General features: G+C 28.1%; 1 protein-coding gene across 2 annotated transcripts in view; it reads right to left on the minus strand.

Annotated features, from left to right (window-relative positions):
- The window catches only part of LOC122271340 (protein CEBPZOS), a 150,653-nt gene extending 141,059 nt beyond the window's left edge, over nucleotides 1–9,594 (minus strand). Inside the window, exons 1-5 of one of the 2 annotated variants that reach the window (XM_071182500.1) lie at nucleotides 9,482–9,594; nucleotides 8,087–8,211; nucleotides 6,203–6,247; nucleotides 5,984–6,091; nucleotides 1,966–1,988 (exon numbers count right to left, since the gene is read on the minus strand). In XM_071182500.1, coding sequence (XP_071038601.1) covers nucleotides 1,981–1,988; nucleotides 5,984–6,091; nucleotides 6,203–6,247; nucleotides 8,087–8,210 — 285 coding nt within the window. In that variant the 5' untranslated portion in view covers nucleotide 8,211; nucleotides 9,482–9,594 and the 3' untranslated portion in view covers nucleotides 1,966–1,980. Of the gene's footprint in view, nucleotides 1–1,895; nucleotides 1,989–5,983; nucleotides 6,092–6,202; nucleotides 6,248–8,086; nucleotides 8,212–9,481 lie in introns of those variants that run through there. The other variant, XM_043052284.2, reaches the window with a different exon arrangement.
- Nucleotides 9,595–12,464: the final 2,870 nt, after the last annotated feature.

Consider the following 12,464-nt stretch of genomic DNA (forward strand, 5'->3'; position numbering starts at 1 on the left):
ACGTAAATGAACTACTACTGAAGGTCCTTTTACGGAGATAGATAAGATCGTAAGATCTCTTCTGCTTTAATGTATCTTCATCAGCAAAGCAAGAAGGAACTCAATGGTTTTAACTCTTCAGGTGTTTACCTTCAAGTATTCAGCTCCTGTAAGCTCCACCTCCAGTATTTTTCCACTTGAGTGTAATCAACATCTCCAAGCGCACACTACATCTTTAATTATTTAAGAGAGTAAGCCATATTGGCATCCAGCACAGCAGATGACCGATACCATGTCAGTCAAAGAAAACCATGTCTAATATGATTGCCTCAAACATATCTAGGGGAATTATGCATTCCAATCTTGGTTTTTCAATATATTCCTTGTAGATCCTAATACTCAGCAAATTTTAAACTTAATTGGGGCCAAGATATTGTAGTGAAAATCTTTTATAGATAATCGCGAATCTATAAACGGTTAATCAAAATGAACCTGAAAATCAGTTTCGAGGAACTTAAATTGAAGAATGAAATAAACCACCCGGAAAGAAACAATTAAAAATGTAAATGAAGAATATGTCGGTAGAAAAATACAATATTTACTGACACGAACATAGCTGATACCTTCAGATTTTTGTTTGATTTTGTACAACAGCTGTTTAGTAAATTAGATGAGATCAAAAAAAAAGAATCTCGTGAACAAAGCAAAACGATGCTACAAGAAATCTATGTTTGTCTTTGTCTGAAGGAAGAGAATATTGACTTTAGCTGACTGCATTTACTATTTCTGTTACTTTAGGCAGGTTCTTTTCTGAATAATTTTTCAAAATCATTTTACCATAGTTGATACAAATTTCATACGGATACAAATAGCACCATTTCTAAAACAGAAATTTTTACATAGCTCTGATGAAAATAAAATTACAATATATATTTTGCATTTCCTACATAATTGTTATTCGTATTACGTGCATGAGCGTTAGACATTATATGAATTGTAGAAAATGTATGGTCATAGCTTTAGGTAATTGCATTTAGTCATTGCACTAAATATATAAATTACTTTCACCAATAAAAATTTGTCAGTTCCAGCTAATTTATTTCAAACCAACTATTTTAAAGAATGTGTTCAATATAAAAGACAATGTACCGTTGGTTGTGGCAAGGTTATTTTGATAGTTTAAAATAAACAGATATTTCAGGAAAAAATAAACTGCTAAGGTCGTCAACACTATTACGAGTGTTACATAAAGACCCTCTTTTAAAATCCTTGCCAAATGAAACTTTCACATTAAAGATCATAAATAAATGTTTCAGAAAGGAAAAACGAAATTTATGAAATCACTTCTGAAGATAGCGGGACGGATAACAGCAAACATCTATTATATAATAAGCTATATAAGAACAGGAAGAACCAAAAAGCACCTGCAATTTTCCTTGAGCAATCAAACTGATTTTGATGCTTTCATTTCCGCCTTTCTCAGAAAGATAGAAATTTTGTTTCGTAGTTAGAAAAAACAAAAACTATCAAAATTTAATGAATCACTACTGTGAAAGGCAGACCTGAAAACATTAAAACTTGTTTGACTGCTAAAGGGAACAGAGAAGTTGAAAGGAGATTGTTAGAGACACTCTCAAATTTTCTCAGGTTATCTAACTAGCATAGGTGTTTCCAGATCTCAGTTCTACATTAGATTTTATTCATATTATTATTATTACTATTTTGGGGGTTACCTCCTGTTTCAATATTAATTTGCAATCCCTACTAATGTTCATAATTTTTTTTTTGTTTATGATAAGAGTTTTTAGATGGTTAGTCGACTGTAGTTGGCAGGCAGCATATTTCGCATGCCCTCAACAGGTTTCGTAATACTGAAAACAATCATGGTGAACATAATCAAATAGATAAACAACGAATTAAAAAATACTTTTTATTAAGTTATAACATATTTCTACAATAACTCCTATTTACAGCACTCTGATTAACACACAACCTAACATTTCATAAACCTGAAAAGAAAAAAAAAAAGGAAACTTAGATTTTCATTTGTAATTTTAATAAGTAAGTCAATTAATAATTAGAAAAGATTAAGACCTTATGATGCTAAACCTATGCAAAGTTAAAGTATACTCAAATTTTGCATGAACATCGAATAAGTATGAACATCAAATTTTGAAAAGCCTTTTTATTTTGCCTTTCATAACAATTTTTAAGATATTTTTCCTAAAATTAAGCAATCAAAAACAAATGATAGTTTAAATAAGAAAAAAAAAACATTGTTAAATGTACTTATTATAAAAGTCATACTATTAAAAAAAATCAGCCACTATTTTAGAGATAAAATTAAAACACAATCCCCTTAATTTCTATTTGTTAGAGCAGAACAATTAGAAAGGGCTGAAAAATTGCTCTGGCAGACTGGTTTTGAAATGTGAAGTTTTAGCTGGTCGATATCGATTTTCAATTTGAAAATGGTTTCTTTTTTTTATATCAGTATTTAATTTAGGATTTTACTATTAATATACATTTGTAATGCAAAGTTTTAGTATAAAAATTCATTTGATACAAACATTAAAAAAAAATGAATGGTAAATAAAACATTTAGAGATGACTTCTATTAATATTCGATAAATTAACTTTTAAGAGAAATATGGTAGATGTGTCTCACTAAAAGCATATACAAACTACACATTATCAATTATGAGTTACAATCTAAAAATCATATTCGTTTACAAATCAAAAAATTAAACTATAAAAAATATGATGCAGTTAAAAAAGGAAATCAGAAAATTGAGTTTGGCAATAGTTTCGAAGCTCTTTTAATAATTCCAAATATGAACCTATCAATAAAAAAAATAAAAAATCAACTGCAGTTTGCCTGCCTTCATGTTGATAAAAGCTATTATGCTATCTAGACATAAATTTCTTTGAAATAGCTTATAAAAAAAAAATTTAGATGAATAGTGTGCAAAATTATTTTCAATAATTTAGATACTTGATAGAAAATATATTTCGAGTTTCGGGATATACGTAAATCTCTAACATTTGATGCCCTGGTCAGTAAGAAAACAATCAATATGTGCTTCTATATTTATTAACAAACGTAACAATGAAAAAATAATAATTAGACTGAAAACAAAACAACAAAATATGAGAAATAGGAGTTTCAGGAAAGGCTCCTTCGGGCATGAGTGTATCGAGAACAACTAAAATAAAATATAATTTGATTGGCGACGAATTGACGACGCCAAAAAGAATTAATTCGTAACAATACTTCTTAACATAGCATGAAATAAGCAAAATGTGAGATGAACATTATGAGGCCAAAACTTTGGGCCACTCTCTTGGCTTAAGTATAGGGAGGACCATACTTTCTAAATTTGTTGCAAGGGTGTAGAAAATTCTCAGAGCATAATGTTAACCCGGAACACATTTTTCTTTCTTTTTTTTGGTTTTTAAAAACAATAGCATTTTTTTTAAAGCTGCAATAACTTTTTCAAATAATTATAAGATCATATTGTGCTTTACCTCTTTTTTTTTCAACAATCAAATGTCTCATTAAATCAAAAGGTAAATAGTAATGAATGTGAAAGAAGTTATTGGAAAAAATAATTAAGCTCAAAACTTTTATGAGCATTATAGTTGAGGACTTTGTCACAAAGCGATCAGAAAGCATTTTTGAAAGAATGAGTTCACTTGATAAGTTTTTTCACCTAGTTCTACAAGTCTGGAAGTATGAAGAAGGTTATTCAAAAGAACAAAAATTATGGAAGCAATTTCCAGATGTTAATGATCATGTTGAAAAAACTATATGCTATATATAAGAGAGTTTAATAGAAAAATAACACGTAGTTCGAAGACCAAAAACAAGAAGTATGTTCTCCAACACAGAGGTCTTGGAGCACACTCCAAACTGTTCTGAAGATGACATTAAGAAACAAACTGAAAAGTTTAATAGGTTTTCATCTTAAGAGAACATTGGACGTATTCTTACTTTCTCTTTTTGTTATAAATAAATGACTTTACGTAAAATTTGAATATTTTGAAAACAAACTTTTCATATTAACAAGAAATATTTTCCTACGCTGCATTGACAATGTTTTTTTTTTTCTTTTTACACTTTTTCATTAAAATAAAAATTTAAATAAAACATTCACTTAGAAAGTAAGAATTTGATTGAATCATTTAAAGTGAAATGGTCAAACTATATTCAGCAGGAATGTATCCTAAGTAAAAATCGTGTATTGTATTTTATTATTTTGATAAATTTGAAATCTTTTATTGTAGTTTAATTTTCTTAAAGAAATATTTAAAATAGTGATAAAAAAAAGTTATCAATAAATAAAGAATAATGACGTCATGTGAAAATTATAAATTAAATCAAATGAAAAATCAATTGCTAAACAATTTATAACCATTCAAGGATAAACTTCTCAAAAGTTGAAGAAATTTGAATTGGGACTCCATGTTGCAGATCCATGTTTATTCCATACCAAAAAAGCAGACTAAGTATAAGGGCAAGCACATTCCTTATAGTTTAAATGCCTCTAGTACCATTAACTAAACATTTCAAAAAACTTAAATTGCATGTTTTTTCTATCCAAGTTTTGTTTCTTCTTACATCTATAACAAAAAATATAAAAAAGTATGCAAGTGAGAATGTCAAGTTACTTTATTGAAATTAAGGGCTCAACCTTTTTAATAGTTTTTTTTTATGGCTGGAACAATATATAGGAGTGTAAGACCAATAAAAATATTTTTTATTCAAAAAATATGTTTTTGCTTTAATATTTTAAGATAAATATACTAGCAGTCTCCACAGACAAGCAAGTTTTACCCTTTTAAATACATAGAATATCAAGCATTTTGAGACTTAAAATATTATATTAGAAAGTCAAGACAATATAGAATTTCACATTGCTCAATTTAGATGATTAAATTTTTGGCCACATGCTTGTTTTGTTTGCTTTTAAAATGTGTTTTTATAAAACTATTTAAATTAAAATTACTGATAATTGAAAAAAAATATGTACTAAAAGCAAAATTAATGAAGAAAAGAAACTAATTCCTTGAATCATCTTACTATTTTTGACAAAGTCTACGCCTCTCCTTAGAAAGGGAAAAGGACCAAAAGAATTACTCAATTGTGGTAATTGGCCTCAAGCGAATTTAACATACCAGATGCTACTGGATACCGTTAATCTTTATTATGATGGAATGAACTTCTAAAAACTCATTTTGATCAATTTAATTGAGGGCAAGTATTGGCAAGGGCAACAAATAAAAATGAATAAATGAAAAATGGGAATTATTTTAGCTTTATTAATTGTGTTAGAGCATATCTATCACTTTTGTACATGATTTTGAAGTGTTGATCAATTAAATAAAAAACAATAAATTTAAAAAATTAGCTTAAACAATAAATTTACAAAATTAGCTTAAAAGAGCTGTTTACAAACAAAAATGCAACATAACTAAGAAAATTAGTATTTACGTTTAAATCAGACTTTACATTCACACATGTTTAATAGAACTAATGGCAATTCAAATGGAAATTTGATTGCCAATTAGTATTATTTAACTTCTTTAAATCCTAGATTTTTGGCAGTTAAAAAGCTTTTTTTTTTTAAATTAATATTTAGACGCAGGATTTGTGACTGAAAAGATTTATATCTTAAATGCAAGTACACAGACAAATAATTTATGTAAGTTTAATGCATCTAGCCCTAGATAGGGCCTGACCTCATATATTTAAAAAAAAATTACTATTTTTACAAACTTCTCCATACACAAACAAACATGTTTATATATCAAAATAATTTCGAAGGATTAACAGTATTTATTTGACAAGAATAAATAATAGTATAACATATTATTTATATTGGGACAGTTTTTATCTTTCTTAACTATATGGAAAATCACAGCAAAAATACTACAACACAGAACAAACAAGTTTCATTAAATAACAATAATTAAAATTAACAGAATATCAAATTGTACCAACCAAATAAGCTGAGATTTTCAAAGCTTTTAATTTCTCGTACACCCCATTTTTCAAGATCTTCATGTCTAATCTTTCCATCTCCATATTTTTCATTTGCTCGATAATAAACTGAAAATAGGCAAAATAAATTATATCTGATATATGAAGATTCTTAATACATTTTCGGTAAAAAGGAATAAATTTTTAAAAATGTAAAAAAAATATTCTATAAACTCTCACCATCTAGAATTCGAGGATCATAATTGAAAACCTTATACCTAAAATCTAAAAAGAAAAATGGTTTTAAAATGATTTTTACTATGTATTACAATAATAATACAAACATAAATTTTTATACACTAAAAAAAACATTATATTTATATGTATGTACATTAAAAATAATAATTAAATATATAAAAATAAATTTTATCCAGGAAAGTTATGCTTGTTATAATTTAATTTTAATAAACAAGAAAAATTTCTTTCAATTTTCAAATGGTTTTAACTTGAAAAAATCATACATAAGATAAAAATCATACACAAAGACCACTGAAATAGAAATCTGAGATATATTATTGGACCTCTTTTTTATTTATTATATTTAACCAATATTTTATTGGACTCCTTTTTGCACATATAACAATCTATTTTTGCAAGGATATTGATTTTAAAAGCTTCTGTAATGCATTTATGCCTAAGAAATGGCACTGGCTGTGCAGACTGTAAGGCCTTGTGAACTAGATAAAAAAAAAAAAAAGAGAGAGAGACTACATGCTATTGGATGTACCTTTCCAACATATCTCAAACACTTTCGATAGAGTTAACATAAAGGCCTTATGGCAGGCAGGGAAGGTGTTGAAAGCTAGATTGATTTGCATTATATCAATTTTGCATGCTTCTGACATAATATATGGTTGCATTGGCCTCCATCGCTCACCTTCTGAGTAAAAATGTAACATTGCATGATGCAGTTGATCTGTCAATGTGTGCAGGTATTGTATGACTTTTTGTTTATCATCGCACCAAGGCACCATTTCCAAACCAGCAAAACATCCTGTTCTTCGGGCATACTTTTGGCCAAAATCAGATTCGAAAAACCTTGGTTGAAGGTTTTTGTTAGCTGAAGCATACAAGAATCTGCTTTCAGCTGCGCAATTCCTCAATCAAAGGTCTTGGTTAATTGCGTTCAAACCATAATTACATCTTCCAGACAATGAAGGGTTCTCTATTTCCAACTTTTGATACACTTGCTTTTGAAAACCCAGTGAGTACTATGGTCTTCAGAATAATGGCTTCTTTTAAATATGACCAACAATAATATCTTTTTTTCAAATGGTAGAGATTTTCAAATTTCTGTGGCGGCTCAGGGTAAAGACTGCATGAACTGACTCCAGGTTTGAATCCAGGAGATGGCAGGTCAACATGAATTTTGCACGCAGCTCATGCCGACCACGATGTTGATGCAAAAATCTTCAGTGGTGGACAGATTATTGATTAGAGTCCCCTTGCAATCAAGCAACCATGGAAGGTTTTTGTGACTTTCCTCTCCATGTAACAAAAATGCAGGTGAGTTTCATTAAAAACGAAGGCAAATTTCTCCCAATAATTGGCCCAGAGTTTCCTTGTTGAAGATTGGCTTCAAAAATACAAGGCTACGAATTTGAACACTGGTAGTCATATACCCAAAAAATAGATCAGCTATAAAACAATGGTTATAAAATAAAATTTTTAATCATTCTACAGCATTTATCGTGAAGTATAAACACGTTACTTGTACTAGCGTTCTGATAAAGTTTCCCCCACATCATAAATATATATTGCTTGCTTGGTGGCTAGTGAGCACTTAATAGAAAATCTCACAAGTTTCTAAATCATTGGCCAGCATGTGCCTTTTCTAAATACATAATTTGCCATACTTTTTTTTCCTTCCTTTGGCCAAAAAAGAAAAAGGCAAACATGATTATACTTCCTCAAATTACATAATTAAAAACATTTAGTACATGATATCAATTGAATTTTAGAAAAAATAATTAACCAAATGTAAATTTTAAAAATTATGATTCAAATTTAAAATAAAAACAGACTTTTTTAAAGGTGATGACACTGTTTTCAACTTTTTATTACCTCTAGATCGAGTTAATTGATGATATAGATAGTAGCCACCCGCTAGACTTACAGCATCAATTCCAAGTCCTATAATTGCACCCCATTTCATTGTTTTCCAAAGTTTTTTATTTAGAGGCAGCATGCTGCAAGACAAATTTAATTATAAGTACCAACACAAAAATGCATCTTGATTTTCAAGTTCATCACATGAACTCAATAAACTTTAAATATTTTAGTTTAAAAAAATGGTCATTTTCTCAATTTAAAAAAAAAAAAAAAAAAAAAACTTTAAAAAGTTTGATAGTTTTGGTTCCATTCTAATTGAAGATATGATCTTCCAATTTTTGATCCTCTGTAATGTTTTACATTAACACTTAAAGATAACCTAACGCAGGACCTGCATTAAGGGTATTTTAAGATGCTTGTTTGTCAAGAAATATAAAGAAAAATACACAATTTGGGTGTTTTTAGTTTAAAGCAAAGTTTCAATTTTAAATTATTTATATACTTTTAAGTGGAAAAGAACTGTTTGGGCTTTAAAATTGACAAGTAACTTAATGAACCATTTCAAATTAATTAAATAAGAAGAAATTATAGCTACAAACCTACATAAGGTGACTAAGCACTACTATTTTCGAAAACCAACAGAATACTTTGAAAAAAACTTAAAAATAAAACTTTAAGAAAACTAATTTAAAACATTTTACCTAACCATGATGGCAATTATTTTTTTTTTGGCATGAATATGGCACTTATTTTTTAGCATTATGAGTTGCACTTTTTTAACTTGCTAATGAAATTGTAAGTTTCTTTAATTTTTATTTGGCTATATATTAAATACATAAATTTTAGATAGGATATCATATAATCACATTAGATATATAAATTTCAACCGTGAGAAATTGGATTATAAATTAGATACATAAATTTCAACTTAGTAATTTTTCATTACTCGCTTTAAAAATTTGTATGAATGTTTCTAATACATATAAGAGGTTGATAATTAATTATTTCAAGGAAATAAATAGTCCAGGCAAACATGCAGGGTAATTTTTTTAACTGTACACATCAGAAGATTTATTTTGAAATATTTAGTAAAAGACCGGAACCTTTTGTGAGCCAAAGGCTCATATTTGTTTATAATTACATAACCAATAATAACAAATAAGGAAAGATTTCGACATCGGACAATATGACCATAATTTCTGGCGTCAAAATACATTTTAGTTTCTAAAGTAATTTGAAACCACTGAGCAAAAACAACAGTAAAATTTGAGTTGAATTAAAATATTTAAAGCAAATCAGATTATTTCAATGTCATCTAATAAATCGCCAAATTATACAGAACTATCGAAGAATAAATACTAAGATACAGGAAAAAAAGAATTAGATAAAAAAAACAATCAAACTTACATTTGCAGTGATTTTATGAGAGCTAAATTTATAGAATTTTAAAAATAAAGTTTATGAATCATGAAATGTTTACTACCACAACTGACTCACTGTCATTGCCAGACGTAATTTATGATAAGAAACGCAAAATAAATCTTAACTGTTTTCATTGAAGTTTTATTTTTACTGCAAATAATGATCCAGAGAAAAAGAGAACATGATTGGTGAGTTTTTTCTCAGCACAATATATTTCACCAATCAGATACTTTTCTTTGTCAACGGCGATCGACTGGTGCAACTAGACACGCGTGCGGCTGTATAAATAACACAGTAAGGATAAACTGCTCGTGCATGCGCGAATTGCATTGGCTGTACGATTGAACAAGCGAATGCATGCAGTGAGAATGATACTTGAATTATCATTTATGTAGTGTTTGAAAATGTTACATGTCATGAAAATATGATTTTGAAAATTCATGTTGCGTGTACAACCAAAGAACTTAAACGCTTATCTTTGTACAAAGTGACAGGTTTATTTCAGATATTTAGGGAAAGAATGCAACGAAGGTCGATTTGAAATAGACCTCCTGATTTATTAGCATATTTGTTTCAAAAAATACTTTACAATTACTTTTCATTTCGTTTTTATTTTTATTAAAAGCAAACGAACGAAGAATAATGCCTCTTTATTAATTATTTCATGCACTGTTGATAGTTAAAGCAATCTTACAAAGACGGGAAAATAGGTAAGATAACAGAATAGCTTTAAGGATTAAAATTTGTTAAGTGAAGAACAAACTCGTTTTGCATCGAGAAAAAAAAATGAAATTTTAGGAATATTTTATTAATGCGGCATACATGGAAAATATTTATTATCATATTTAGGAGAATCTTATTCTTTTTTGCTATATATATGTATATATATATATTCTGAAAATAAGAAAAATTTCTTTTTACAAATCAAGAAGCAATCAGAAAAGGAAACTATTTTAAACAATACATTTTACAAAATTACTAAAATAATTATTTTAGCAATTTAACGCGTTTAAACGCAAAAAAAAACTCTGTAAAGAACATATGTATTTTTGGAATGCTATAGTTGAATGGAGTAAAAAATAATATACACATTAGGAGGCATGAATTGATATTTGAGAAAGGAAAGAGCAAAATCGAAAATTGAAATTCAAGGAATTTTTACTGAAAAAAAAGACCCTTATACACCAACCATTTTGGGCACCTCATTTTTTTTAAAGCTCTACACCTAATTGACAACAAAGTCTTTGAACGGTAATCCTCAAATACAGAAACAAACACAGAACGGTGAAAAATCAGGAATATGTTAAGGATACATATTTTTTTTTATTTGTAAACGAGGCACATTTTTTGCACTTGTTTTGTTCCAAAAATCTCTGCATTTCGCATCAAAACTCGTCACATAACTTTCAACTCGCGTGAAATCTTGATTTCATCTTTCTGGAGCTCTGAATTATCTGATCTGCGCAAAGTTTCATTTAAATCTCAGAATTCTTCCCTAGCAAAATCAAAAGGTCATACGCTTGGGGAAGCTACAGCTACCAGAGTGTACAAAAAAGTTGTATCACATTCTTCAAACTTCAATAAGTCTCTTCCATAAAATAATATTTTAGAACCTCATCATAGATATATCTATGAAAACTATTATCAATTACAGTAAAGAAGTCTTTCGTAACAACCATATAAAAAAGCACTTGAACTGTCGTTATGGTGGACTTTTCGCTATAAGCAACAAAAAACATAATACAAGAAACGAAAAACATTTCGCTATAAACAACATAAACAATAAAAAAGAAACAGAAAAACAATTTTGTTATAAAAATTTTTGATTAAAAATATTCTTATTCAAAAGCAAATAATTAAGTAATTATTGATGCATAACAATTAAAAAATTGGATAATTAAAAAATTGTTTAATCAAACAAGAATTATAATCGTCTTATTTGCTGTACAAATCTGTTTATAACTTTTTCAATGAATGCTGAGTCATCTTTTATTCTTTTCTTATGCACACAGAGCATGCACAAACTTGGCAGATATCTGACAAGGGAAACTTGGGAAGTGTGACTCGCCAATTTCGAAATAAACTAGTGGGATGTATGCCTTATGAGGAATAATTTCAGGGGGCAACATTCGTTTCGGCCCATAGAAGATCCTGTGAGAGATAAAAAATAATTCAATATATAGAAAATCGGTATTTTACTACTTCAATGCAGACTATTAGTTATTGTAGTTATCTCATACTCCAATTAATTTTGTGGTACTTTCACGTACTATATAATTGCATATTTATTGTCAAACTTAATTTCGAAAATTTTATATATGGGTCATTCTCACAAAAACTTTCATTTTTCGGTTCATAAAATCCCAAAAAAATAAAATGAATAAAAAGCTCTGAAACTTTTTTTATTAATAGAAATATGTAATGGCATCATAAAGAAAATATATATCCTTTAAATTATACTTAATATTTAAATTAATTAATTAATTTCACTATTTGAAAAGTGAGGGAATGACATTGATAGTGAGGGAATGATATTTTATTTCAATACATGTTTTTCTCTCAGTTACAGCTACCTCAAGTTTGAAAATGATAACATATTAAGTATATCTATTATTTATTATAATTTAGTTTTATATATTTAATAGTTTTTACAGGTTTGGGAAATAAAATTGGCTGGCACGATTGAACAAAAAAAAATTTGATAATATACTCATCTTGAATCATTCCCTCACTTCAGCGTCATTCCCTCACTTTATACACTAGTGAGGGAATGACGAATTCAATAAAATTTAAAAATAACAGTTAGGCCTAATTAATTTCTGAAGTCAATCACATACAATTATATTCATACAAGAAAGCAACATATAATTATCCACTTTCTCGATGAAGTTGTATTTTATTTTACTCTAAAAAATGACATGAGGGAATGACAAATGTAAAAAATTTTACCTGGTTTGATTCATTCAAA

The sequence above is a fragment of the Parasteatoda tepidariorum genome, chromosome 6, assembly GCF_043381705.1.
Source record: "Parasteatoda tepidariorum isolate YZ-2023 chromosome 6, CAS_Ptep_4.0, whole genome shotgun sequence".
Classification (NCBI taxonomy): domain Eukaryota; kingdom Metazoa; phylum Arthropoda; class Arachnida; order Araneae; family Theridiidae; genus Parasteatoda; species Parasteatoda tepidariorum.